Genomic DNA, 26708 nt, shown 5'->3' with positions numbered 1-26708 from the left:
GATATATATATGATATATATATATATATATATATATATATATATATATATATATATATATATATATATATATATATATATATATATATATATACCCTGAATTTTAGCCTCATTTTGCCAGTTAGCCTTGTGCAGTTGCAGTCTTCTGGCATCTAGAAGGTTAAGCATATATAGGAATAGCTCAGTACAATGTAGGTAAAATATCTTAGAAATATGAAAGCAAATGAGGTTCTAAATAGCTGGTGCAAGGACACACCACCCCCTCCTTCAGCGACCCCTCCTGAGCTCACAGTTCAAGCTAATCATTGACAGGACTTTTACAATCCAGTTCTATAGAGCAGCTGAGATAAGACAGTCCTGCGCTTGGAGCAGAAGACAGCAGAGGGATCTCATCTATTCTCTGCAGCCACTGAATGGAAGTCTCTCCATCTCTACACATGAGAGGATCCCCATAATATCCAGGAGATCTGGAGGGGACACAATGGCTCAATTTTGGCTGAAGTGCTACTACTGGATCTTATTAGTTTTCACTAAAGAAACCATTGGAAATCCTGGAGAAGGCATACAAGTCTGGGAGAGACTGAGCCAAGTAAACCCTTTAAATGAAAGTCAGCTTTTCACCCATGGAACATTCCCTCCTGGCTTTCTTTGGGGTGTTGGAAGCTCATCATTGCAGATAGAAGATGACCACTCTAACAGAGGACCTTCTGTGTGGGACCAGTTTATGAAGACCCACCAGTCTTGGAAAGGCATTTCTTCCATGGACCAGCCTGTAGCCACCACAGACAATTTCTCAAGCAAAGAGATGCCAGCTCTGGAGTTTTTAGGGGTTAATTTTTACCATTTCTCAATTTCTTGGCCAAGACTGTTCCCAGAAGGAAATAATGTCCCAAGTGAGAAAGGTGTGCGCTACTACAACAGCATCATAAGTTTGTTGATCAAGAAGGGCATTCAACCAGTGATCACCCTTTACCACTGGGACTTACCTGTACCCATACAGGAAAAGTATGGCGGCTGGGCAAATGAGAGTGTCATCCACCTTTTTAATGACTATGCCAAGTTTTGCTTCCTCAAGTTTGGAGATCGGGTCAAGTATTGGATCACCATGCACAACCCTTATTTGATTGCTTGGCATGGGTATGGCACAGGGATGAATGCCCCTTGGATTAGAGGAGACGATGCAGCCGTATCTGAAGTGGCACATAACCTCATCAAGGTAAATCCCTATTAAGTAAAAGCAATTGGGGAGTGTGCTAATTACTGATCTCTATAGATGCTGTTAATAAAACTATGTATCACAGGTGATATGGGACAACTATATATATATATATATATATATATATATATATATATATATATATATATATATATATATATATATATATACACACTATATTGAATTAATGCTGTGCCCAGAACACATCTCAACATCCATATCTAATCCCTTTACATTACTACTATCTAATGCACTAAACCCAAATTATGGGAACATTGATATGTCTAAAATAGTTTAGACATTGGTGTAGATTTCTAGATTAATCTACACCAATGTCTAAACTATTTTAGACGTATGAATGTTCCCATAATTTGGGTTTAGAAATAAATTAAAAAATTATACGTTATTGGCTTTATCAAAATCATTACATGTATGTCAAATAAATTATATGTTTGAATGTACATGTTTTTTGGGTGAAACATGTAACAAGACAACATGACAACCAACTGCAAACATGCATATTTATAATTTATTGGTAACCCCAAAAGGTATCTGCCTAAGAGCATGTTCACACATGGCAGATTCACGCTGAGGTTTGTAGATTTGCACCAGCAAATGCTGGTAAACTATCTGCAGTGAAAAAGAAATCTTTAGTCCAAGGCATGTTGGTTTACAGCGAGGTCTCCCAGCAGATTTAGGAGGGTAAAAGCTTATTATAATCTGTGATAGATCCTTATTTAATATAAACTGATTTTGAGGTGGATTTTGATGAGAATCTGTGACAAAATCTGCTGTCAAAATGTAATTTGTGTGAATGTATCCTAAAATGTACTATGTACACGCTTATTCCGTAGCAATGGCACACTTTCCTATAGGACCCACAGACACACACGTGTTTAGTTTTTCACTATACTTATAGGATCAATGTTGACTTTTAATCCTTTACCCTGGGAAATCTTCTTATCTAAAATATTGAATATATTTCATATTCTTACATGCACTAATTTAAAGCAGGAATTAAAACGTTATTTGCCATCTTTTTCATGTAATTTGTGTGATTAGTCATTGATTATGGCAGACAATGTTAAAAATGTTACCATTATCTTTATCACTAAAGATTTTGTTTTTCTCTTACATATTCCGATTATTATATTGTGGCAACGTGTTAGCCAGAAAAATGTGTAAGTACTTTTATGCAAAAAAAAAAAAAGATTCTAGGAGTGATACCTTTATTGGCTAAACAGAAATATTATTTAGAAAAATAATTTTCTTGGTTAGCTCATAGACACATAACTCCAATAATACTTGTCTTTTTGTTTGGCATAAAAGTCTTTATATACACTTTCATAATCAAAATGAATTGCAATTAGAGATCATCAAATGTTTTGAGATTCAAATTTGCCAGTTGTGACAATTTTTCCCCCCAAAATATCGATTTGCAGGTAATCAACTTGCCATAAATCTCAATGTTGGCGATCATCCAATTACCCTAAAAAGACATGTGTAACACTGAGGCCTCCAACCCACAGAAACACAGCCTTATTAATGTCAAAAGTGACTTGACCATAGAAATAGATTGTAACCCAGAAGTAACCAACAAGCCATTCAATAATTAAACACACTGACAAACATTTCATGTTTTGTGTTTTTTTTTTTTTAATAATTTAAAAAATTACCTCTCTTTGTCAATTGTGATCAGGCAGACCATTCTGTGTGGAACACTGACTCAAACTGACAGTGTCGCTCTCAGAGGTAATATCATCTTTCTGTGACTGAGATGAGTAATGTGCCACAAATTCCATAAAGCCTGCGACTTCCACCACAATAATACATTTGCTGGAGGTAAAGGAGGCTTATTGTGACCTGTGTTTTGTACTACTACTACTTGGATGACTGATACCAGTGGTTCTTCTACTTCTGCTAGTGGCTGCTTTATTTTTGACTTTTGTTTTAACTTTTGACAATCTTTTCAATCCAAATTATTTTATCCCTGCAAGAAGGCAACACCTGCAACAGGTCACTGTATTTGTATGGCATGTACAAATGGAAAATTTGACTAGCAAAACAGATGTGCCGAAAATAAAATTGATTGTGAAATGCAAAGCTTAGTACAGTTGGTTGTAAAAAGCAAGTTTACCATCTCTCACACTGATTTAATTTTATTGTGATGCCGCGCTGCTGCTTTCTAGAGCATTAAGAATTAAGAAAAAATGTATAATTATGATTTAAATGCAACAGCAGTTCTCATCTACACCATATCATTGATCAGTCACACTGGCATTGCCGTTACAACTCTCCTATGTTTTTCTCCCCTATCAACTGACTATCTGTATTATTATCAGCCTACTACATGTATCTTCTTCTGTGCAGTACTTGCACAGAACATTACTTTCGAGAGAATTTGTCCAATGTTTTAGAGCTTTCACTTCCTATCTTTATTGCTGAGCTGTGAACTGTGAATTTATTATGCAGTGTTTCTGCAGTGATTTGAAGCGCACATGTGCTGTCAAATAGCTGCAGAATATTCTGCAGTTACGTGCGCATGAGCCCTAAATGGCTGCTGCATTCTCTGCCTGGGCTTTTATAGAGGCTATGATACTCCCTACTAATTGGTTGTGTTATACCATATGATGTGATAGCAGCAAGGCTTCATGGGGAAGCCCACACAGTCATGCCAGAAGTCATATGAGCTTTCTGTAGCTGATGCAGTCTTCTGCAATGTGAGAAAAGGAATTTTGTCAGATTTAAATCAAATCACAAAATGTAAAAATTTGTGGTGGCATGCTGTAAATCTCACTGCCGGGAGCGCGGTGAGCAGGAGTGGGCCCACTTGACCACAAGGGGGACCCAGGCTTAACCTTTAGTGGGAGGACCTTGACTAAGCATCAGCCGAGAGGCAGAATGTCAGGTGCCACTCCCAAGGCAGTAACATGGACTGAGGCAGCTAAGTCGGGCAGGGTGACAGCAGGACCGGGGTCAGGAAACGGACAGGACAGGCAGGACAGGCAGAGGCAGGACAAACAGGGTAGACCAGATACACAGGCTGGAAGGGAACAGGCAGAACAGGTACAGGCAGGTGCAGAACTTCCGGCACTGGTCATCAGGCTCAGGTCAATAGGCAAGGGACATCAGGCACAGGTGCAGGTGGGACAGGACATCTGGAGGAGCTCCCATCATCAGTTTGCAGGATACAGACTGGTACAGACACAGGTCCAGGATACAGGCTGATACGGACATGGGTGCAGGGTATAGGCTGGTACCAGGGAACAGACAATACAAGTCTAGGGAAACAGACAGGACAAACACAGTAGAGCAGTACTGGTAACAAAACACAAAAGTGGTGTGTGGCGAACAATCAGTCACAAAGAGCCGAATCTCTCCTGTGACTGACAGGAGCCAGCACCCCAGTGAGAGCCGTTAAATTTTCTTAATGGCTCAGACTGGGCGGTGTTCAGTGAACAAAATCCCTTCCACCTGAATGAAACCCCGCCCACTCAACAATTTAATTGGCCTGTTGTGGGTGGGCGGGGTTCAGCAGTGGGTGGTTGGGGCTTTGGTGGTGTTAATATAATCTTAAATATGTGTTCACTTGACTTTATATATTTTCCTAAAATGATATAAAAAGGAAAAATGACAAGACTTTAAAGGAACAACACCTCTTAAGGCTTGTTCACACGCAGCGTTTTTGCCGAGGGAAAAAACACCACAGCATTTTGCAGTACCAACAAAGTGCATGAGATTTCTGAAATCTATTCCACATGCTGCTTTTTTTTCCTAGTGGATTTTAACCATTAAAATGTTCTTGTGCTTTTTTTTTTTTAGATATGCAGCATCTCAATTCTTTCAGGATTTTTGCAACGTTTTTACCCCATTCAAATCAATTGGAAAAAACAGAGAGTAAAAATGCTTAAAAAAATAAGCGTGTTTTATGCAATGTTTTTCCTGACAACACTCCACTTTTTTCTGCAGAAAAATCTAGTGCAAATACTTGACGTGCACGTAGCCTTATGCGTGTGGTCTATATTACAGCTACCTAGAAATGTCCTTGATGATAGAACCACAAAATCAAAGCTGGGAAAATCCATTAGAATATTTCAAAGTTTTGATCTGCAGCTATCATTGAGGTCACTGATGAATGATCGGATTCATGTATAAATCAGTCACCGTGAAGATATCCCATTGTCTCTCCCTTTCTTGTTGTATCCATTGTCAGTGTGGTTGATATTCAGTGGCTGTCACAAGATCATCCATCTGTAAGGCACATATGGCCATTGTTTCCATTTGACTTTTTACAAAAATGTCGTATGAAAACTGATGCAGGAACTGATCCCATTGTGTGCTGTGAGATCATTCCCACCACAAGCAGATGCCGATCCAGAGGTTGGATCTCATCATTTCATCTAACGTTGAGATTCAACTCCGTGCCAGTGCCTAGGAGTAAATAGGGACAAAGTCTGACGGCAGTTGTGATCCAAGTTGTGATCCGAGTTGCATCAGGCTCCAAAACTTAAGCTGATAAATGTGAACACAACCTAACAAGAATATTTTACAGGCATCTCACATAAGCTGTGCTGTAGGGAAACTGCTTTGGTGTTGTCTATGTGCCTGTACAATTGTGGCGCCCTGGACTGGCCAGGTCATCACAGGTACTGCAACACACACCCCCACCCTGAGACAGGCACATCAGCCATACACAAAATCCTTGTTGCCTCTCTCCAGGGGCTGATGGCCACACCAGGTGGGGTGGAGCCAGGCGGTTGGCCCCACCCACTGAGGAGTTCACAGTTCTGGAGGCGGGAAAAGGAAGAGAGTTCAGTTAGGAAGGTGAAGGAGTGAGGAGTGGAGTAGAAGTGAGGAGCAAACTGACCGTGTCCGGGTGTGTGGCCCGGGCACTAAGAGCAAGGTTGGCAGACGGTGGCCGTCTGCAGGAGAGGTGAATCAACGCGGAACCGTAGGACCGGGGACGGGCGGTGGACCGCCAGTACCGAACCGGGGAGCGAAGTGAAGCCAGCACACACAGGCAGGGCCTGCGGGCCCCGACCAGGCTTGGAGTCGCCATTAGAAGTCAAATCCATCAGTGACCGGAACCCCAGGTGTTTCCCAACAGCCAAGACCCGATTGAAGGCAACCGTCCGACCAGCAAAAGGAAATACAGCTACCGCCACAGCTAGAGTTCCAAGGGCCAGAGCCTGCGGGCAAAAGGGCTCCTCCGGCACATATACACGCTGGGGAGCGGGTTACCGGTGGGAATCCATCGGGACCAAACATACACAAAGGTGCAGGGAAAGGCAGCCACCACCAACCATCCGGGAGAAGTTACAGCAGCCGGCTGCGGGACCCGTCCATCCAGCCGTTTGGTTTACCAGAGACTTTGCGTACATTTGTGGCTGAGTGAGTACAACCGTGCCTCAGTCCAGGCGACCCTGCACCTTGCCAACCCTGCCTCCCCGTCACCTCACCGGGCCCCGGGACCACCAACCCCTACCCACAGAGGGGGGAAACAACATCCCAGCTGCTCCCTACCATCGCTCCCGGGATCCCCGTCACCAGCAGCGGTGGTGTCCAACCTCACCACAACCCGTGGGTGGCATCACGGACCAAATCCCCAAACCAAACTACCCCCTTTCACTCACGGGCGAAGAGCGCCGCTCGAGTCCCCGGATCCGGCCCACCGCTCGAGCCACCGAGCAGCCACCGCAGCGCCGGACCCGAGCGTTAGCGAGCACAGCGCAGCGGCGTCCTCCCTGCCCGCGACACAATTTTTTGGGGGGACATATTTATTTCCTCTTTTAACCCATACCACATTTAAGACACCTACCATACCTCCCAACTTTTGAAGAACAGAAAGAGGGACAAAACATGCGGCAAATTTTGGCCATGCCCCTAGCCACACCCATTTGGCAGTGAGGGATGTTCAGCAGACGCCCCGCATTGTTCATTAATGCATAGCAGCCAGAACTTTCTTATATTTAAATACCGTAAGCGTCACTATATGACAAGTTAATTTTTTGTGTCTGTAAAGCCGTATTCACATGTTTCATCCTGTGTTTTTTTTGTTTCTGCCGCTGTCTGCACCAAATTATACAATAACAATCTTCTCTGATTATTGCATTTTTGATGCAAATATGAAGCCGTGTTTTAAGTGTTTTTATAATGCAGAAAAGTATGGATTTTGCTCTTATAACAGTATCTGCAGTTTTTTCCATGCCTTTTTTAAGTTCCACATAAAAACCTCTAGAGACTAAAAAAGCTCCAAAACCGCAGAGTTCAGCGGCGTCTTTTCATGGAATCCCATCCACTTTGCCTGGAGAGTTCACAGCAGAATTTCTGTGCAAAAAAAAAAAAAAGCAGCAGAAAAACCCGGCATTTACGCTACATGTGAACATGGACTAAATGTCCAAGTAGAGTGGATGTGATGTCATGAAATCGCCTCTCTCGGTGCGTCTAAAGATGCCGCGGGACTGTGTGGTTTTGGTGTTTTTTTTCTCTATAGGCTTCTTTGTGGAGCCTGAAAAAAAATTCAAGCGAAAAAAAGTTCCATTTCATTTTTATGAGTTTTCCAATATCCGAACCCATAAAAATGCCTTCCTTCAGTTTTGCTTTGAATAGTCCCTGAAACTTGGTACACAGGTACTTAAAAGTCTCTCCTTCTTCAGTAGAGCTTTCACAAACTGCTTCATCAGTACAAGCTTAATGTGGAGTGGTGGCAGGAGAACTTTAGGCTATGTGCGCACTTTGCGTTTTTAGCTGCGTTTTGAACTGCACCTTTTTCATGCCAAAATGCATACGTTTTGATTTTCCAGCAAAGTCTATGGGAAATGGGGATTTCCTGTCCGCACTTTGCTGTTCAAAACGCTGCGTTTAATTTGCATAATTTTGGGCAAAAACTCAGCGTTCAAAGAAGCAGCATGTCAATTGTTTTTGCTATTTGGGCTGCGTTTTGCTAACATTGAAGTCAATGAGAAGTTGCAAAAAGCATTTTACATCAAAATTCCAGCGTTTGACATGCTTTTTAGCTGCAGAAAGAATGCGTTTTGGACTACATAAACGCATGCGTTTATGACATCAAAATAATGGAATGATATGTCCCTTTACACACACACATAGTCCAACAATTAAAATAATTAAAAATATTAATTTAATGTTATTTTAGCCATAAATAGTATAAAACCGCTATAATTATATTAAATATTACTATTTTCGTTTTGATATAAATAATTATATTTCTTTTCTTTTTCCTTTTTTCAAAGTGTTTGTATGTATAAACTTTTTATTTAGCAGTGTCTTTATGGTCAAAACACATCTGAGTTTAAGCAATGAAAAAGCATGTAAATCATGCTAAAAACGTGGCTAAAACGCAGTAAAAACGCATGCGTATTTATCGCGTTTTTGTGATCAAAACCAACTTTGGCAAAAACCATTTCTGCCAGAGGATGCATTTACAACTGCAACTACCTCGACACAAAGTACGGACATAGCCTTAAGGTCCAGTCACACTAAGCAACTTACCAGCGATTCCAACAACGATAGGGATCGCTGGTAAGTTGCTAGGAGGTTGCTGGTGAGCTGTCACACTGCGACGCTCCAGCGATCCCACCAGCAACCTGACCTGGCAGGGATCGCTGGAGCGTGGCTACACGAGTTGCTGGTGAGCTCACCAGCAACCAGTGACCAGCCCCCAGCGCCGCGTGGAAGATGCTGCGCTTGGTAACTAAGCTAAATATCGGGTAACCAACCCGATATTTACCTTGTTTACCAGCGCAAGGAGCTACACGTGCAGAGAGCAGGGAGCAGCGCACACTGAGCGCTGGCTCCCTGCTCTCCTAGTTACAGCACACATCGGGTTAATTACCCGATGTGTACTGCAGCTAAATGTGCACAGAGCAGGGAGCAGCGCACAATGCTTAGCGCTGGCTCCCTGCTCTCCTAGCTACAGCACACATCGGGTTAATTAACCCGATGTGTCCTGCAGCTACATGTGCACAGAGCAGGAGCCGGCACTGACAGTGAGAGCGGCGGAGGCTGGTAACAAAGGTAAATATCGGGTAACCAAGGACAGGGCTTCTTGGTTACCCGATGTTTACTGTGGTTACCAGCCTCCGCAGAAGCCGGCTCCTGCTGCCTGCACATTTAGTTGTTGCTGTCTCGCTGTCACACACAGCGATCTGTGCTTCACAGCAGGACAGCAACAACTAAAAAATGGCCCAGGACATTCAGCAACAACCAACGACCTCCCAGCAGGGGCCAGGTTGTTGCTGGATGTCACACACAGCAACATCGCTAGCAACGTCACAAAAGTTGTTCGTTAGCAGCGATGTTGCTTAGTGTGACGGGGCCTTAAGAGTGCTCAGCTAGACTTTCTGCAGCACCAGCTGCAAAGTTGCTTTCATTGGCCAACTATTTTTGCTCCATTGATGAGTCCTATCCCTGTTGTCCCATTCACACAAAAAGCATGGGTACTTCATGTATCATCCTTGTTGCCCAAGGAGAAACGAGAGAACTTTCAGACATACTGACTAAGGCCCGCAGCACACATCCATGCCTCAGGTACGTGTTTGGTACGTTTTTGCACGTACCGGAGACACGGAGACACGTTGACCAATGTTACCCTATGGTAGATGACACACACACGTAAAATCACACGGAACGTGTGTCCGTGTGCTTAGTGCATGTGTGCGTTTTGCTGCACGGACGACATGTCCGTTTTTGGCCGTCAACACGCAGGCACAGACCCACTATAGTCAATGGGTCCGTGCTTGCACGGACGGCACAAGTAGCTTGTCCGTGCTCAGCACTTTTCGTCCGTGTGCATTTTTAAATGAACGATGTCGGGTTTTTTTTTTTAATGTCAGTCTACTTACCTTTTTTCTGCTGTTCTCAGTCATCATCCCTTTGGCGCTCGGTCTTTATCATCCCCTGTCACATACTCACCGATCCCCGATCATCAGCGCGGCGAGGAACAGCTGTGCCAAAGATACGCGGCTTCAATTAATTTGAAAATGCCGGCCGCTCATTATTCAATCTACTATTCTATGCTTCCCCTGCCCACAGGCGCCTATGATTTGTTGCAGTTAGACACGCCCACATGCTGAGTGACAGCTGTCTCACTGCAACCAATCACAGCCTCCAGTGGGCGGATATATACTGTGCAGTTAAACAAATAATTAATTAATTAAAAAAAAAAACGACGTGCGGTCCCCCCCCTCCAATTTTGATACCAACCAGGGTAAAGCCATACGGCTGAAGGCTGGTATTCTCAGGATGGGGAGCTCCACGTTATGGGGAGCCCCCTAGTCTAAAAATATCAGCCAGCAGCCGCCCAGAATAGCCGCATCCATTAGATGCAACAGTTCTGGGACTCTACCCGGCTCTTCCCGATTTGCCCTGGTGTGTTGGCAATCGGGGTAATAAGGAGTTAATGGCAGCAACCCATAGCTGCCACTAAGTCCAAGATTAATCATTGCAGGCGTCTATGAGACACCCCCAATGATTAAACTGTATTAACTTTAAATTAAACACACACAACGAAAAATCCTTTATTTGAAATAAAAAGCACAAACAAATACCCTCGTTCACCACTTTATTAAGCCCCCAAAACCCATCCATGTCCGGCGTAATCCACGGAGGTCCCGCGTCGCTGCCAGCTCTGCTACATGAAGGTGACAGGAGCTGCAGAAGAACCCCACCGCTCCACACAGCAACTGAGGTGAGTAGCGCGATCAGCGATGACGTCACTCAGGTAACTCGCGGCCACCGCTGGAGCCTCCAACTGTGACAGCAAGTCTCCCGAGTCACAGCGATGAAGTCACAGGTGAGTTGCGGTCTCGGGGGGAGGACTCCAGCTGGCCGCGGGTAACCTGAGTGACGGCAGCGCTAATCGCGCTGCTCACTTCTGTCACTTAGGGGATTAGCGGTCACCGGTGAGCCCTTCACGGATGACCGCTAATCAGTACGCGACACCCAGACAGAGCCGCGATATGAGGATGAAGTCGGGTGAAGTTCACCCAAGTTCATTCTCATCGCGCAACTCTGTCTGCTGTCAGCCAACATGTATCAACGACATTTAGCACCACACACGGATCATTTCACACGGACATTACACGTACGCATAAACAGCCATTCCACACGTACACACGGCTCGCATACGCCATCACACGGATGTCATACGTACCGAAGAAACACCCATAAAAAATGGAACACGGACCCGAAAAACGGAACATGTCACACGTACGTTTTTTATGCGGAAGTGTGTTTTAGGCCTAACCTTGATCCTCGTAGTAGTTTCTTGAGAATAAAGTCTAAATTCTCCCAGCTTTCCTTCAAGTGCACAGAATGTCCTACAGGCACTGTAGCATACTTGCTGCAATTGTGCAGTAGCAGCTTTCAGACTTTTTTTTTTGCATGACTCAATAAAGAGTCTCCACTCACTCACATTGTACTCAATATACAATTTTTCCCATCATCCCAGGAACATCAATGCAATACACTAGAGCACCATCTTGAGAAAATTATGGAAGGAATTCTTTCTCTGTTTCCGCACCATGAAAAACAGGTACCAGGAGCTAATAGGTGCTTTTCCTTTTATCTAGAGCCTAAACATTCTGCAGAATATTTAAGAAGTTCCAAGCCCCTGACTAAATAATTTAATTCGAGCTGTGAAAAAAAGCTGTAGCGCATTGGGGCTATCATGAAATTTTTTATCAGAATCTTGCTCTTCATGTTCTGAATCAGGCATACGTTGAAGTTTCTCTAGAGATGAAGTGAAAGGTATTCCTGGACCGTGAGGAACAGGGCAAATGGCTGATGGGGGTCTGGGTATGTAATTTCCTTCTTATTTTTAAGGTTTAATTCCTCCATGTTGTACGTAAAAACGTAGTAGCCATCACTCTGATTTTGCGGTTTCCTCAAGATCATAGGCATTCCAGAATGAAAGCTCTCCTTCTTCCTTTTAGATCACTGTCATAGTTCTTTTACTCGAACAGAACACACTACATGTGGAGCTCTTGACATGTCCTGGTCACCTAGTTTTACAGCAAAGTCCCACAACTTGTCCTGATCACCTAGTTTTTCACCAAAGTCTCATGACGTGTCCTTGTCACCTAGTTTTACACCAAATTACACATAATCCACTTTTCTTACAAAGTCTGTAATGTTCCTTCATTGGTTTTTCTTTACAAAACTCCTGCAAATGTAGCAAAAGATGTTGGGTGAATTAGGACACCCCCTTGTAGCCATTTTGATCATATTGTCATGGTTCAAGAAAAAGCCCATGGAGTTAGAGTTTGTGGAAAAACTGCATATGTTGTAAATTTTTTTGCGATATTTCTACTTAGTTCAGCGATCAAAAGAATTTAAAAATCATCTCTTTTCCAACAGTTTTACCCTTGCAGACTTGTCTCATTAATCTTTGTAATACCCGCTGGCTGTCGTATCCTTGACTTTTGGATCTTGTGTGTGCTGTGCCTACTTGAGATACTCATTCCATGTTGACTTTGTTGGGGCCAGTACTGACCAGTCTCACCTAAAATTACTGGTGATATACGCAAATTGTCTATTCAGGGAGAAAGTAGACGAACTCTAGTGCCACCTAGTTGAAGTAGCAATCCTAAAGGTCAAAAATTACCCTTTTACGAGCCTTGTCATGTGACTTGGTGATATACAGTAACTTTTAAACAAGACTTGTTTTTTTTTTTCATGATACTGTTAACTGGATTCGTCTAAGAATTGATGACCATCTAATATACTGTATAGCAGCAGTCTCGAAAATGGGACTCTAGCAGTTGTGAATCCACAATGCCGGATGTTGTAGCTTCACAACCATGATTCTAGCTATTTTCCAGGATTCCAGTATGTTACAGGCCTTTCTCTGCTCCTTTTCTTCTTATCTCCACTGTTTACTTGTAAAGACAAAGATCTTTGTGTCGCCCTGGGCAACCCAGGGGACACAGGTCACACACCACCACACCCCACACCCCAGGTAGGCACACCTAAGCTGAACCAAAAATCCTTGTTGCCTTCCTCCAAGAGTCTGTTGATGCACACCAGGGGGTGGGCCAGGCGGTTGGCTCCACCCACCAAGGAGCTCACAACTCTGGAGGCAGGAAGTTACCAGGCAGAAAGCTCAGGGAGGAGGAAGTGGAAGGAGTGAGAAGGCCCAGGCAGGGCAAGTGTGAGGAGCAAAAGTAAGAGTAAACAACAAGAAGTGAAAGTAAGAGAAGTGAAAAAGGAGGAAAGCAAGAAGTGGTGACAGAGCAGAGAGTGTGCAAAGCCTGAGAGCCCAGCTGAGTGTAGGGCTAGAACAGCAAGGTCAGCGACGGCGGTGACTGTCCGGAGGGGGACCGTTTGGAAGTTCCTGGAAGGACCCCGTTGGCTGTGTGCCCGGTGGTCTGGAGCAGTGTTCCGAAGGACAGTCAGCACCAGGGCAGGGGCCTCTCGGACCCCGGCAAGGCTAGGAGTCGCCAAATTTGCCGAATCCGTCAGTGAAGGGGACGTAGATCCCCCAGCAGCCAAGTCCCGATTGACGGCAACAGCCCGACCATTACAGGGGAGACACCGCCACCGCCAGGGCACCAGTTTCCCCAGGGCCAGCGCCTGCGGGCAAAGTGTAGAGCTCCTCCGGCCCAGATTGCAGTCGGGGAGCGGGTAACCAGAGGGAATCCACCGCTACCATCAGTCAACACAGGTGCAAGGAAGAGAGACATCACCGTCACCTACCGGGAGTGCAGGTGCAGCCGTCTGTGGGACCGTCCTACCAGCCGTTTGGTTTACCGTACAAACTGTGTCCAAGTCTCAGGCTGAGTGAGTACCACAGTGCCGCAAGGCACAGCGCTGCCCCCGCGTCCCTGCGCCCTCCAGGCCCTACACTTCACATCTCTTCACTGGGCCCCGGGATCACCAACCCCTACCCACGGAGGGGCAACACAACACCTGGCTGCTCCGCATCACCATCCCCGGGACCCCCACACCGAGCAGCGGTGGTGCAATCACCACAACCGTGGGTGGCGTCACGAACTATAACAATCCCCACACCCAACAAACACCCCCCTTTCACTCACGGGCGAGGAGTGTCGCTCGAGAAACCCCGAGATCCGGCCCACCGCTCGAGCCACCACTGAGCAGCTGCCGGACCCGAGCAGAAGGGGTGAGCGCGGTGTGCTGACACCCTCCTCCCCGCCCGCGACATCTTACTTGTTATGATCAGGAGGGGGGGAGGGGGGTTTACAAAATTGTTCATCCTAATTCTCCTGGTTCATCAATAGAAAGACAGAGTCAGAGTGAAGAGGCAGGCATGTTCAGATATATACGAAAGAGAAAAAGAGGGACTGAGTGTAATTCCGTATATCAAAGTACCGTACTTTTCGTTTTATAAGACGCAGCGGATTGTAAGACACACCCCAAATTTAGAGAGAAAAAAAGGAAAAAAGAATATGGGGTCCGTCTTATAATCCCTTGGTGTCTTACCGGGGGGTGGCAGTGGTGGTGGAGTGGGGTCACAGAAGGCAGGGGCGGGGATGAAGTGGGGCGATGCTGTAAGCGGTGCAGCGAGTGTCCTAGATGCTTGGCGGCTCTGTGAGGCAGGAGGAGCATCCAGAAGCTGAATGACAAGTCGAGATCTCATCTGCACACGCGCCACCTCCAGGCGCCATTTTCCATAAGTCCGCTGCAGGGAATCAGTGGGTTGGAGGCGGCGCGTGCGCAGATGAGATCTTGAAGAGCTCTATCTGCGCATACGACAACTCCGGGCACCATTATTTGAAGCCCGCACCGTCGGCATTTTCAGCGCCCAGCACTGCTCGCAGTAAGCCCACAGCACAGCGCCCTCAACATCTTCCCTGCTTCTTATGACCCCTCTCCAACACCCCTGGTAAGCTACATTCGGATTATAATACACACCCCTCATTTTCCTTCCAAATAGTGCGTCTTATAATCCGGTAAATACATACAATGTTCAGGGACTGTGTCAAGCATGATGCAAACCTGTATGGGCACTGTAATGGCTGCCAATATTGGTGGTTCTGTAGAATAAGGATAACTATTCAGTAAAACAAATTATGACGGGTTTTTTTTTCAATTTAAACAGAAATTACATGAATTTAATGTATTACTTTGAACACAGCATCCTACTTTACTGGCTTCATTCACTATATCTGCTATTATTTGTCCCACTGCTATTTTAATAGGCAAATAACTCATGTCTCATATAGGGTATGCCACCAATATTAGCTTGATAGGGTCTGATAGATTGGCACCGCATGGCCACCCAATCAGCTATTATTATCACCTTCCACAGAGGCTGGATGTAAACTGGGGAGGGAGCGGAACACCGCTGCTCCACCTCATGGTTTAGTGGCCACTTCCTGGTACTGCAGCTCAGCTCCCTGAAAATAAGCCCTAGTATCATTTTTCAAGATTTTGGGACTAAGCTTGAAATACTCAAAAAATAAATGTAAATTTTTGTTTATGGGGAAAAAATAAGACATCCCCTGAAAATAAGCCGAAAATAAACCCTAACCCATCTTTCAGACCAAAAAATAATACAAGACCCTGTCCTATTTTTTGGAGGAAACATGGTGTTTGAATTGGAATTGATCCGCAGTACCTGGAAGTGGCCATTATATAGTGTGCTGGATCGGTGTGGTGTAGTGTTCTGGTACGTAAACTTTTTATTCCTGCCTCTGCTCAAAGCAGCAAACAGATTAGTGATGGTGTCAGGAGATTAAGGGCTCGTGCGCATGTTGTGTAATATCATGCATCTACGCTGCGTACTGCACTGCAGCGTAAATGCATGCGTCCTGCGTCCCCAGCACAATCTATGTAGATTGTGCATAATTCATGCGCACGTTGCTTTTTTGAATGCATCAATTTGGATGCGAAAATTTTGACCCAAATCCGTGCGTTCAAAAATGCAGCATGTCACTTATTTCGTGCGCTTTGGATGCAGCTCCCACTCTGTTTATGGGAGAGGCAGCATCCATAGCGCATGAAATCGGCATCTATTCTGCTGAAACACTGGATCCATTACATAGTGTTTCTGCAGCGATTTGAAGCGCACATGTGCTGTCAAATCGCTGCAGAAATTTCAGCATTTACGTGCGATCAAGCCCTAAAGGAGATTCCAATTTCCATGATCCTATCCCAATATGTAGTAGGTGTGATAATAATATTAGCAAATAACTCCAATTAGAAATGTAGAATAGTTCTCCTGATATAGCCATGTCTCTTACCTCATGTGCAGGGCATTGCAGCTTAGGTCTTTATGGTTCCAACCACAAGTAACTAACAACTGTCACTATATGAGAAGCTGTAACCATGGATACCTTAGCTGCAATGCCCTGCACATGAGGTAAGAGACATGGCTATATCAGGAGAACTATACTACATTTCTAATTGGAGGTATTTGCTAATATTATTACTATTATTAGACTTACTACATATTGGGATAGGATCTTGTAGATGAAAATTCCCTTTTAATGAGATTCATATTATGTATGGAGTTATTTTCCTGCAGAACACAGAATGAATAGTTACATGAGAATTTATTCATACAATATAGTATTTAAAAATTAAGATATATAATACATAAAACTTGAGACTTGTCAAATATTTTAATGCAGCACAGAATATGAGGGATTTAGGGTTAATTTATAATGTTTTCTTATTAGGCTACATTCATGTACCGCTCTGCGGGCTCGGCTGTGACCGCCGAGCCGCTCGGATCCGTGCTCGTACGGTGGGTGGTGGCTTGAGCTCCTCACGGACCCGGGGGTCACGTCGCTTTGCAAGGGGGGTGGCGCTACACGCAGGGACTTCGGTGGGGGAAGTTCCATGGCCAGGGCCGCTGTGGCTTGGTAGGGGTGTAAGTTCGTGATGCCACCCACGGGTTGTGGTGAATAGATGGACACCACCGCTGCCATTAACTAGGCCTCCCGGGGACGGTGTTGCGCAGCTTGGTGTTGACCCCTTTGTGGGTAGGGGAGCGATGGTCCTGGGGGCCCGAGGGAGGTGCCGAGGAGTGGGAGCGGGTGCGTGTTGGGTGCTGATGCTGTGCTGTGCGCGGCCCGAAGGCACTGGTGTACTCACTATGACACAATACACTGGAGTCTCTGGTAAACCAAACGGGATGATGAACGGGGCCCGCAGCCGGCTGCAGCTTCTCCCTTGTCAGGTTGGTGGTTTCCGCCTTTCTCCTGCACCTTTTTGTATGAATGTTTGACTCCTATGCCTAAGCAACGGTAGTACGCTCCCCAGCTTGCTGGTTGTCAGAAGAGCCCTGTTTGCTGGCAGACGCTGGCCCTTTGGATCTCTATGCCTTGGCGGTAGCTTTACCCTGTATGGTTGGGCTGTTGTCTTCTAACGGGTCTTGTGTGGGATAGGTCCTTAAGTCCAGTCCTCAGTCAGTTGACTTGGCCCTGTCAGTTCGGGGCTTTGTACTGAGTCTGAGTACCCCTCCTGGTGCTCCGGTTTCCAATCGGCTCCCCGGTTCGGTACCCCGGTCCCTACGGTTCCACCGGCTGTAATTCCAGCTCCTGCAGGCGGCCACCACCGTCTGCCTCCTTGCCAGAGGTGACTGGGCTCTGACCCAGCCACCTGAGTAAAATATTGGCAGGCCTGGTCACAGGTCTGCCCTTGAACTCAACCTCTCTCCTTCACTGTCAAGACTACTCTCTACACTGTGTACTAGAACTTGTGTTTTTTTCCCGCCTGCAAACTCATCGGTGGGAGGAGCCAACCGCCTCGCTCTGCCCCCTGGTGTGGACATCAAACCTGGAGGGTGGTGACAAGGGTTTCTTGGTTGGCTGCTGTCACCTTTTTAGGGAGGGGGTGTGTGTGTGCATGGGACTACCTGGGACGACCTGCCTAGTCCAGGGCGTCACATTCACATGTCCAGTGATCATCCTTTAATGGTCCAGTAATCATCCGTTAATGGATCCAGCAGCAATCTGTTATCTTATCAAGACAACATGTTGTGCAGACACAACTTTTTTGTCCAGCTAAAAAATCTGATTACTGCTGGATCCGGTTTTATTTTTTTAACATAGAAGACAATGGATCCGTTTCAAATAGATGATTACTATGTATGTGAACTGTCAAGTAATCATCCATTTTAAACTGATCCGGTAAGCAAAAAGGGATGTTTCAAATGAAGCAAAAACAGCTATTTAATGGATCCATTTTACATAGACATCAATGGTAACAAAGGGGATCCAGTTGCAATCAGTTTTATTAGCTAAACAAAAAAATAGTGTCTGCACAACTTTTTTTTGTCAAAAGATTGCAGCTGGAATCGTATTATCTGATAATTATTGGACGTGAGAACATAGCCTTATTCTTTTTCCATTTCCTCTCGTTATTTAGGATTTTTTTTCACATTTTTAGTTCAAGATTAATATAATGACATGAAAAGATCAATATAACAAAAAGAAATACAAATACAACAATATTGTACATTAGAAGTTCAAAAATTAGAAAAAGTAGCTTGATCTGAGATATTTATACTGCAAAAGTTACTTTCCAAGAGATAGATACTGTCCCAACAGGAAACAAAGGAGAATCTTTTGTACTCTTACCTAAACAGTGTTCTCTTATCCTTCAGACCTGCAGAGTTCCCCATATAGCTCACTATCCCCCTAATCCGCATCATCAGATGATATATCGTGCGATATGTCGGCTGGGTCACGTCGTAAGTGATGCACATCTGGCATCGTTTGATATATCGTAGTGTGTGACAGCTACGAGCGACGGTGAACGAGCAAAAATACTCACCTTATCGTTGCTCGTTGACACGTCGCTCATTTTCAAAAAGTTGTTTCTTCTTCTGTGCGCCGGTTGTTCATCGTACCCGGGGCAGCACACATCGCTCCGTGTGACACCCCGGGAATGATGAACTGCAGCTTACCTGCGGCCGCCGGCAATGCGGAATGAAGGAGGTAGGCGGGATGTTTACGTCCCGCTCATCTCCACCCGTCCGCTTCTATTGGACGGCCGCTGTGTGACATCGCTGTGACGCCGAAATGTCCCTCCCCCTTCAGGAAGTGGATGTTCGCCGCCCACAGCGACGTCGTCCGGGAGGTAAGTACGTGTGACGGGGGTAAACAACTTTGTGTGCCACGGGCAACTAATTGACCGTGACGCACAAACGATGGGGGCGGGTGCGATTGCTTGTGCAATCACACGATAGATCGTCTCATGTGACGCCCGCATAAGGCTGAACTCACACGAGCGTATGGCATCTGATGTGACCGTATCGGATGCAATATCCTTATGATCCCCGGCTCAGACTCTGCTGCGAGCGTGAGCAGAGCGTCATGGGACTGTGACCCGATCTTGCAATTGGGTTACAGCTGTGAAGCTGAGGGCGGGCGCTGCGGAGGAGAGGGAGGAGTTAATCCTCCCCATCTCCTCCATTGCCAGCCTGTGCGTATATCGCACTGCACTGGGATAACATCCAAGTGCAGTCCTATGTTTCTCTCGCACCCATTCACTTGAATGGGTGCGAGGGATACAGTTATCGAAGAAAATCGCAGCATGTTGCGACTTTTCTCGCATCCAGAATCTGGATGCGAGAAAAGCTGACCAACTGCTCTCCCTCATTGACTAACATTGGTCAGAGTGCAATGCGAGATTTTCTCGCATTGCACTCGTCCATTTTTCATGCTCGTGTGAACATGCCCTAAGTCAGTATCTAGTCAACAGTGAATATAAAGTAACTGGGATGATAAGAAATAGCTGTACACAATTTTTTGGAAATTGTATTGCTTTAGTTCCATAATGTATAAATTTGCACAGCAATAGACAGAAGAAACATCAGATTAAAAACTCCCTCTTGAGACATCACGTGGGCTGTACCGCTGCAAGCAAGATATCTCCTATCGGTGAACCTTGATGCACAGCTGTTGTGTAACAGCAGTTCTCATTGTAATAAGATCTACTCCTGACCAGAGAGCGTATTCCTTTGGCTCCAGAGGGCAATATCTACTAACTTCACTTTATATTTCCTCATTAAACTGTCTTTTATTACCGTGTTTCCTCAAAAATAAGACACTTTCTTAGGCCCGTTTCACACGTCAGTGAAAAATACAGACGTTCTTCACTGACGTGTAAAACACGCACATGTCCCTCTGTGTTCCGTGATTCACGGCACACGTGGGTTGTCCATGTGCAATCCGTGATTGCATATGGACATTACTCACCTGCCTTCACTGCTGCTGTCCATGGTGCTGATCTCCTCGGGTCTCCAGCGTCCGCCCACCGCTCTCAGCACCTACTTCCTGGTCAGGTTTTCCTGCTCTCATGAATATTCATGAGCCAGGCAGGAGCTGCCGAGAGCAGAGGCTCCAGAGCGAATCGCAGGCAAGGTAAGTTGAAAATATTTAATATTTAATATGTTCGTGATTTTCTGGTACGTGTTTCACTGATCACACACGGATCACACCATAGTGGGGTCTGTGGGTCATCAGTGATGCCAGAAAAAAACTGACTTGTCTCCGTGCCGAATCACGGCCACGCGTGCACGCTGCACGGAGACACGTTCAGTGAAAAATCACTGATGTGTAAGCAGACCCATTGATTATAATGGGTCTGCGTATGTCAGTGATTCTGGTATGTTTTAAAAAAAGCACAAAAGTAGCAGAATCACTGACGTGTGAAAGGGGCCTTATATTATTTTTTTTCCCCAAAAAAATGCGCTAGGGCTCATTTTCAGGGTAGGGCTTTATCTCGGGGAAGCATGGACTGGGGGTAAGTTTACCCCCCAAAAAAGGCAGAACCCCCTTCCAGGAGAACCATACTTATCAGACGCCGGACGTCTGTGTCGCTTCCAGGTCCTCTTGCAATCCTTGGCAGGCGCTCCCAGCAGATGGGCTCCACAGCAGTCCTCCCCTGCTTCCGGCAAGCACTCTCACACACATCAGATCGTACACACCCACCCATCAGAAGCGCACACATAACATTCGGTAATAACATATTGCCTTTGAACAGCAGAGGGACCTGGTACACAGTGCAGTGGAACGCGAGGACCTGTGGTGGAACGCATTAAAGACCTGTAGTAGAACACATTAATGAATTCCACCACAAGTTCTCCGTGCGTTCAACCGCAGGTCCTTGTGTTCCACTGCAATCCACTTTCCCGTAGCATTACGGTATCACTTGAAGTGTGTGAGTGTGTGAGTGTGTGTGTGTGTGTGTGTGTGTGTGTTCCACCGCAGGTTCTCCCATTCGGGGTCTGTTTAGTACGATTGTGGTGTCTTCTGTCTTCTTTCTTCTCTCTTTTGGGGGTGTCTGCATTATTTAATGAAGTGTCCTGTATTATTCTTTAACCTTTTTAGCTGAATGGACACTTCATTAGTGAACTGCAACTAGGGCTTATTTTCAGGGTAGGGTTTATATTTTATGCCTTATTCCAAGAAGGCTGAAAATTCCTGCTAGGGCTTATTTTCGGGATAGGGCTTTTTTTTCGGGGAAACACGGTAGTTCAATATTGTGGACAGACTCACAAAGTTCAGTCTTGATGCAGAAGGTTGTAAACACAAGCAACTTTCCAATTTATTTATGGTTAAATTTGCTTGAAGCATTGGTGAACACACTATTTTGGCCAATGGCCCAACCATGGTACTGGTCTGAACTGTCAAACAGTAGTGCAAAGACACAAAGCAAAGAAGAATCTGGTAACTGCTTCTATCCTGAAGAAGGTCCTGTGAATCCAAACCATGCCATATGAATCTATGATTCTGTCTTCAGACTATTTGAAGTGTTTGAGAATTCTGGCAATGTTTGGACTAAATCTGTCCCCATGATCATACATATGAAGTACCACTAGTTTTCATCATACCATAAACATTATATTTTTGTCTTGCTAATCTAAGTAACCCCTTCACCCCTGGGCGATTTTCTATTTTTCAGTTTTTTGGTGACAGATTCCCTTTAATTGACAGTCAATAGATGTATCAAATCTGGCGCAACCTATTTACAGGATTACCATATATATGGGATGATTGATCTAAGTGAGAGAAACAAAATAATAATCTTGTAGTTCTGATATATTTTAATGGCTATCACAACTGCAAGATTATAATTTTGTTTCTCCCGCTTAGAGCAATCAGTAATTTTTTTACTGGCTAACACTGTACCAAAACTTTTTTCTTTTAAATATATGGGATAACCCACCCACCGCAATATACAAGGTTTTCCACCAAATTTTTTATAAATGAATAACAGCCCCGAAAGAAGAGTGAGTGGCCCGAAAGCAGTTATAGCAATGCCGGAGACTCGGTAAGTATAGCGCGCTTTCTTTATTTTTATTTTTCCTTTATTTTTTTATATTTCCCAAGTTGCCAGACACCAGTCATTAGCTGGTGTTCTCTGAGAACTCCGGGCTCAGGACCAGTACCTGGACACTTTTGAAACCACGCGGATCCGGACTTTTACAGTCCAGGTCCGCCTATCACTATTCATAGGGCTTTACTATTTGTCGATATACCAGGCTTTAATGTTTGTTAGGCTGGAGTCACACTAGTGTATGTCATCTGATGCAAGAGCATCGGATGCGATAAGCTAATGACCCTCAGCTCCTGCTCTGCTGTGAGCGTGAGCCAAGTGTCATGCAACTGTGATCCGATCTTGCGATCAGATCACAGCTGCGGAGGAGGGGGAAGGAATAAACTCTCCATCTCCTCCATTGAGAGCCTGTGCGTATATCACACCGCATTCGGATGTCATCCTAGTGCAGTCCGATGTTTCACTCGCACACATAGACTTGTTTGGGTGCGAGTGATCTGAGACTCTCAGACAATTGCAGCATACTGTGACTTTTTCCCCAATCCGATTAGGGTAAATCTGAGCTGTCGCATTGTATTACATGGGGCCGAGTGCAATGTGAGATTTTCTTGCATTACACTCTTGCGACTCATACGCCAGTGTGACTCTACCCATAGGGGTGCTTCACACACAGCGAGATCGCTGCCGAGATCGCTGCTGAGTCACGCTTTTTGTGACGCAGCAGTGACCTCATTAGCGATCTCGCTGTGTGTGACACTGAGCAGCGATCTGGCCCCTGCTGCGAGATCGCTGCTCGTTACACACAGCCCTGGTTCGTTTTCTTCAAAGCCGCTCTCCTGCTGTGACACACAGATCGCTGTGTGTGACAGCAAGAGAGCGACAAATGAAGCGAGCAGGGAGCAGGAGCCGGCGTCTGACAGCTGAGGTAAGCTGTATCCAAGATAAACATCGGGTAACCAAGGTGGTTACCCGATATTTACCTTAGTTACCAGCCTCTGCAGCTCTCACGCTGCCTGTGCTGCCGGCTCCGGCTCTCTGCACATGTAGCTGCTGTACACATCGGGTTAATTAACCCGATGTGTACAGCAGCTAGGAGAGCAAGGAGCCAGCGCTCAGTGTGCGCGGCTCCCTGCTCTCTGCACATGTAGCTGCATTACACATCGGGTTAATTAACCCGATGTGTACTGTAGCTAGGAGAGCAAGGAGCCAGCGCTCAGTGTGCGCGGCTCCCTGCTCTCTGCACATGTAGCTGCATTACACATCGGGTTAATTAACCCGATGTGTACTGTAGCTAGGAGAGCAAGGAGCCAGCGCTCAGTGTGCGCGGCTCCCTGCTCTCTGCACATGTAGCTGCATTACACATCGGGTTAATTAACCCGATGTGTACTGTAGCTAGGAGAGCAAGGAGCCAGCGCTCAGTGTGCGCGGCTCCCTGCTCTCTGCACATGTAGCTGCATTACACATCGGGTTAATTAACCCGATGTGTACTGTAGCTAGGAGAGCAAGGAGCCAGCGCTCAGTGTGCGCGGCTCCCTGCTCCCTGCTCACACTGGTAACTAATGTAAACATCGGGTAACCATACCCGATGTTTACCTTAGTTACCAGTCTCCGCAGCTTCCAGACGGCGGCTCCGTGCAAGCGCAGCGTCGCTTGCACGTCGCTGCTGGCTGGGGGCTGTTCACTGGTCGCTGGTGAGATCTGCCTGTTTGACAGCTCACCAGCGACCATGTAGCGATGCAGCAGCGATCCTGACCAGGTGAGATCGCTGGTCGGATCGCTGCTGCATCGCTAAGTGTGAAGGGACCCATAGCTGCAGTTTTTTACTTTCTTATCTTAAGAAAGTGTGTTTTTCATTGTAATTAGTAGCAGGAACAAAGTGCAGATAACAAGCAGGGTTTTAAGAATTTACAATGTGTGTCCCACTGAAGTTAATTTTGCCAGAGTTGACCAGAGAGATAAGATGTCACATTTTCTTTGCTCTTTATTTTCCTGACCAGCATACCTTCCAGGCTGACATCTATCAGATCCATACATCATTTTCTCTGTAGCTAGATGTTTGTTAGTGGGCTACCATAAGATGGCCTTTCCTTTCTAGGAACATGACCCTGAGGCACTGAGTGAATTTTAGCGGGGTTTACATCTCACGCGCGATTTCAGGCTGAAAATGACCACTAATCGGTTACAAGATGGCCGTCATTTAATATCCTGTTTGGATAAACTGACCATGATCACTATGTGAAGAGGGGAGCCAGCACTGCTTAAGAATGGCATGCAACAAATAAAAAGTGTACATCCCTTGACCCTCACTGGTCCGGTGACGAGAATTCCCAAGACCCTGTGGGACCCGTCACATGCAACAAATAAAAAGTGTAAATTGACAAATTATTCCAATTGTACTATAATGCAAAATGAGATTTTTAGCAAACAATTGATCAATTTTTTGAGCCACCCCTGCCACGTCACAGCAAATCTCAATAGGGGGTCCTACTTTATATTTTATATTTTCATTGTGCCTTGCGGCCTCCTAATTACATTAGAAGCAGAACCATATTAAAGCAACACACACACACACACACATATATATATATATATATATATATATATATATATATATATATATATATATATATATATATATATATATACAGTACAGACCAAACATTTGGACACACCTTCTCATTCAAAGAGTTTTCTTTATTTTCATGACTCTAAAAATTGTAGATTCACATTGAAGGCATCAAAACTATGACTTAAAACATTTGGAATGAAATACTTAAAAAACTGTGAACTAACTGTAAATATGTCTTATATTCTAGGTTCTTCAAAGTAGCCACCTTTTGCTTTCATTACTGCTTTGCACACTCTTGGCATTCTCTTGATGAGCTTCAAGAGGTAGTCACCGGAAATGGTCTTCCAACAGTCTTGAAGGAGTTCACAGAGATGCTTAGCACTTGTTGGCCCTTTTGCCTTCACTCTGCGGTCCAGCTCACCCCAAACCATCTCGATTGGGTTCAGGTCTGGTGACTGTGGAGACCAGGTCATCTGGTTTAGCACCCCATCACTCTCCTTCTTAGTCAAATAGCCCTTACACAGCCTGGAGGTGTGTTTGGGGTCATTGTCCTGTTGAAAAATAAATGATAGTCCAACTAAACGCAAACCGGTTGGAATAGCATGCCGCAGCAAGATGCTGTGGTAGGCATGCTGGTTCTGTATGCCTTCAATTTTGAATAAATCCCCAACAGTGTCACCAGCAAAGCACCCCCACACCATCACACCTCCTCCTCTCCTCCTCCATGCTTCATGGTGGGAACCAGGCATGTAGAGTCCATCCGTTCACCTTTTCTACAAAGACACGGTGGTTGGATCCAAAGATCTCAAATTTGGACTCATCAGACCAAAGCACAAATTTCCACTGGTCTAATGTCCATTCCTTGTGTTCTTTAGCCCAAATAAGTCTCTTCTGCTTGTTGCCAGTCCTTAGCAGTGGTTTCTTAGCAGCTATTTTACCATGAAGGCCTGCTGCGCAAAGTCTCCTCTTAATAGTTGTTCTGGAGATGAGAAGGTGTGTCCAAACTTTTGGTCTGTACTGTATGTCTTTGCAACATGGAAGCGGTTCTGAGATGTCACAGGTATATGTGTTGCTTCAATATGGTTTTACTTTTAATGTAATTAGGATGTCACATGGCACAATGAATAATAAAATATAGAGTAGGACCCCCCTATTGAGATTTGCTGTGAAATGGCAGGGATGGCTCAAAAAATTGATTAATTGTTTGCTAAAAATCTCATTTTGCATTATAGTACAGTTGGAATAATTTGTCAATTTACACTTTTTATTTGTTGCATGTGACGGGTCCCACAGGGTCTTGGGAATACTCGTCACCGGACCAGTGAGGGTCAAGGGATGTCACGGGTGGCCCTGCCTGGTTTCGTGACCCTGTCAGTCTCAATAAAAGGGATGGATGTTGGGATGATGAGGATGAAGGGGTTGAGGATGTTGGGAGTAGTTGTCTCATGACGCCACCTGTGGTGTGTGGCCAGGTATTAGCCGCCGCTGCGGGTGTGCTGTCCTCTGGGGCGTATGGTGTCACAGCTCAGATGGTTCGGCTCCCCACAGGTAGAGCCAGGCCCCAGGGGAGGATGATGGTGGTGATAGTGGCCGTTGGTGCCGAAGCGTGGGGCGAGGGTGCCGGCAAGGACGGGCTGACACAGTGGTTGCA

General features: G+C 45.4%; 1 protein-coding gene across 1 annotated transcript in view; it reads left to right on the top strand.

Moving 5' to 3' along the window:
* Positions 1-480: 480 nt before the first annotated feature.
* The window catches only part of KLB (klotho beta), a 64198-nt gene continuing 37970 nt past the window's right edge, over positions 481-26708 (top strand). Inside the window, exon 1 of the mRNA XM_075333821.1 lies at positions 481-1215. Coding sequence (XP_075189936.1) covers positions 481-1215 — 735 coding nt within the window. The remainder of the gene's footprint in view (positions 1216-26708) is intronic.

The sequence above is a fragment of the Anomaloglossus baeobatrachus genome, chromosome 1 (assembly GCF_048569485.1).
Source record: "Anomaloglossus baeobatrachus isolate aAnoBae1 chromosome 1, aAnoBae1.hap1, whole genome shotgun sequence".
Lineage (NCBI taxonomy): Eukaryota > Metazoa > Chordata > Amphibia > Anura > Aromobatidae > Anomaloglossus > Anomaloglossus baeobatrachus.
This window is presented reverse-complemented; position numbering and strand designations above follow the sequence as displayed.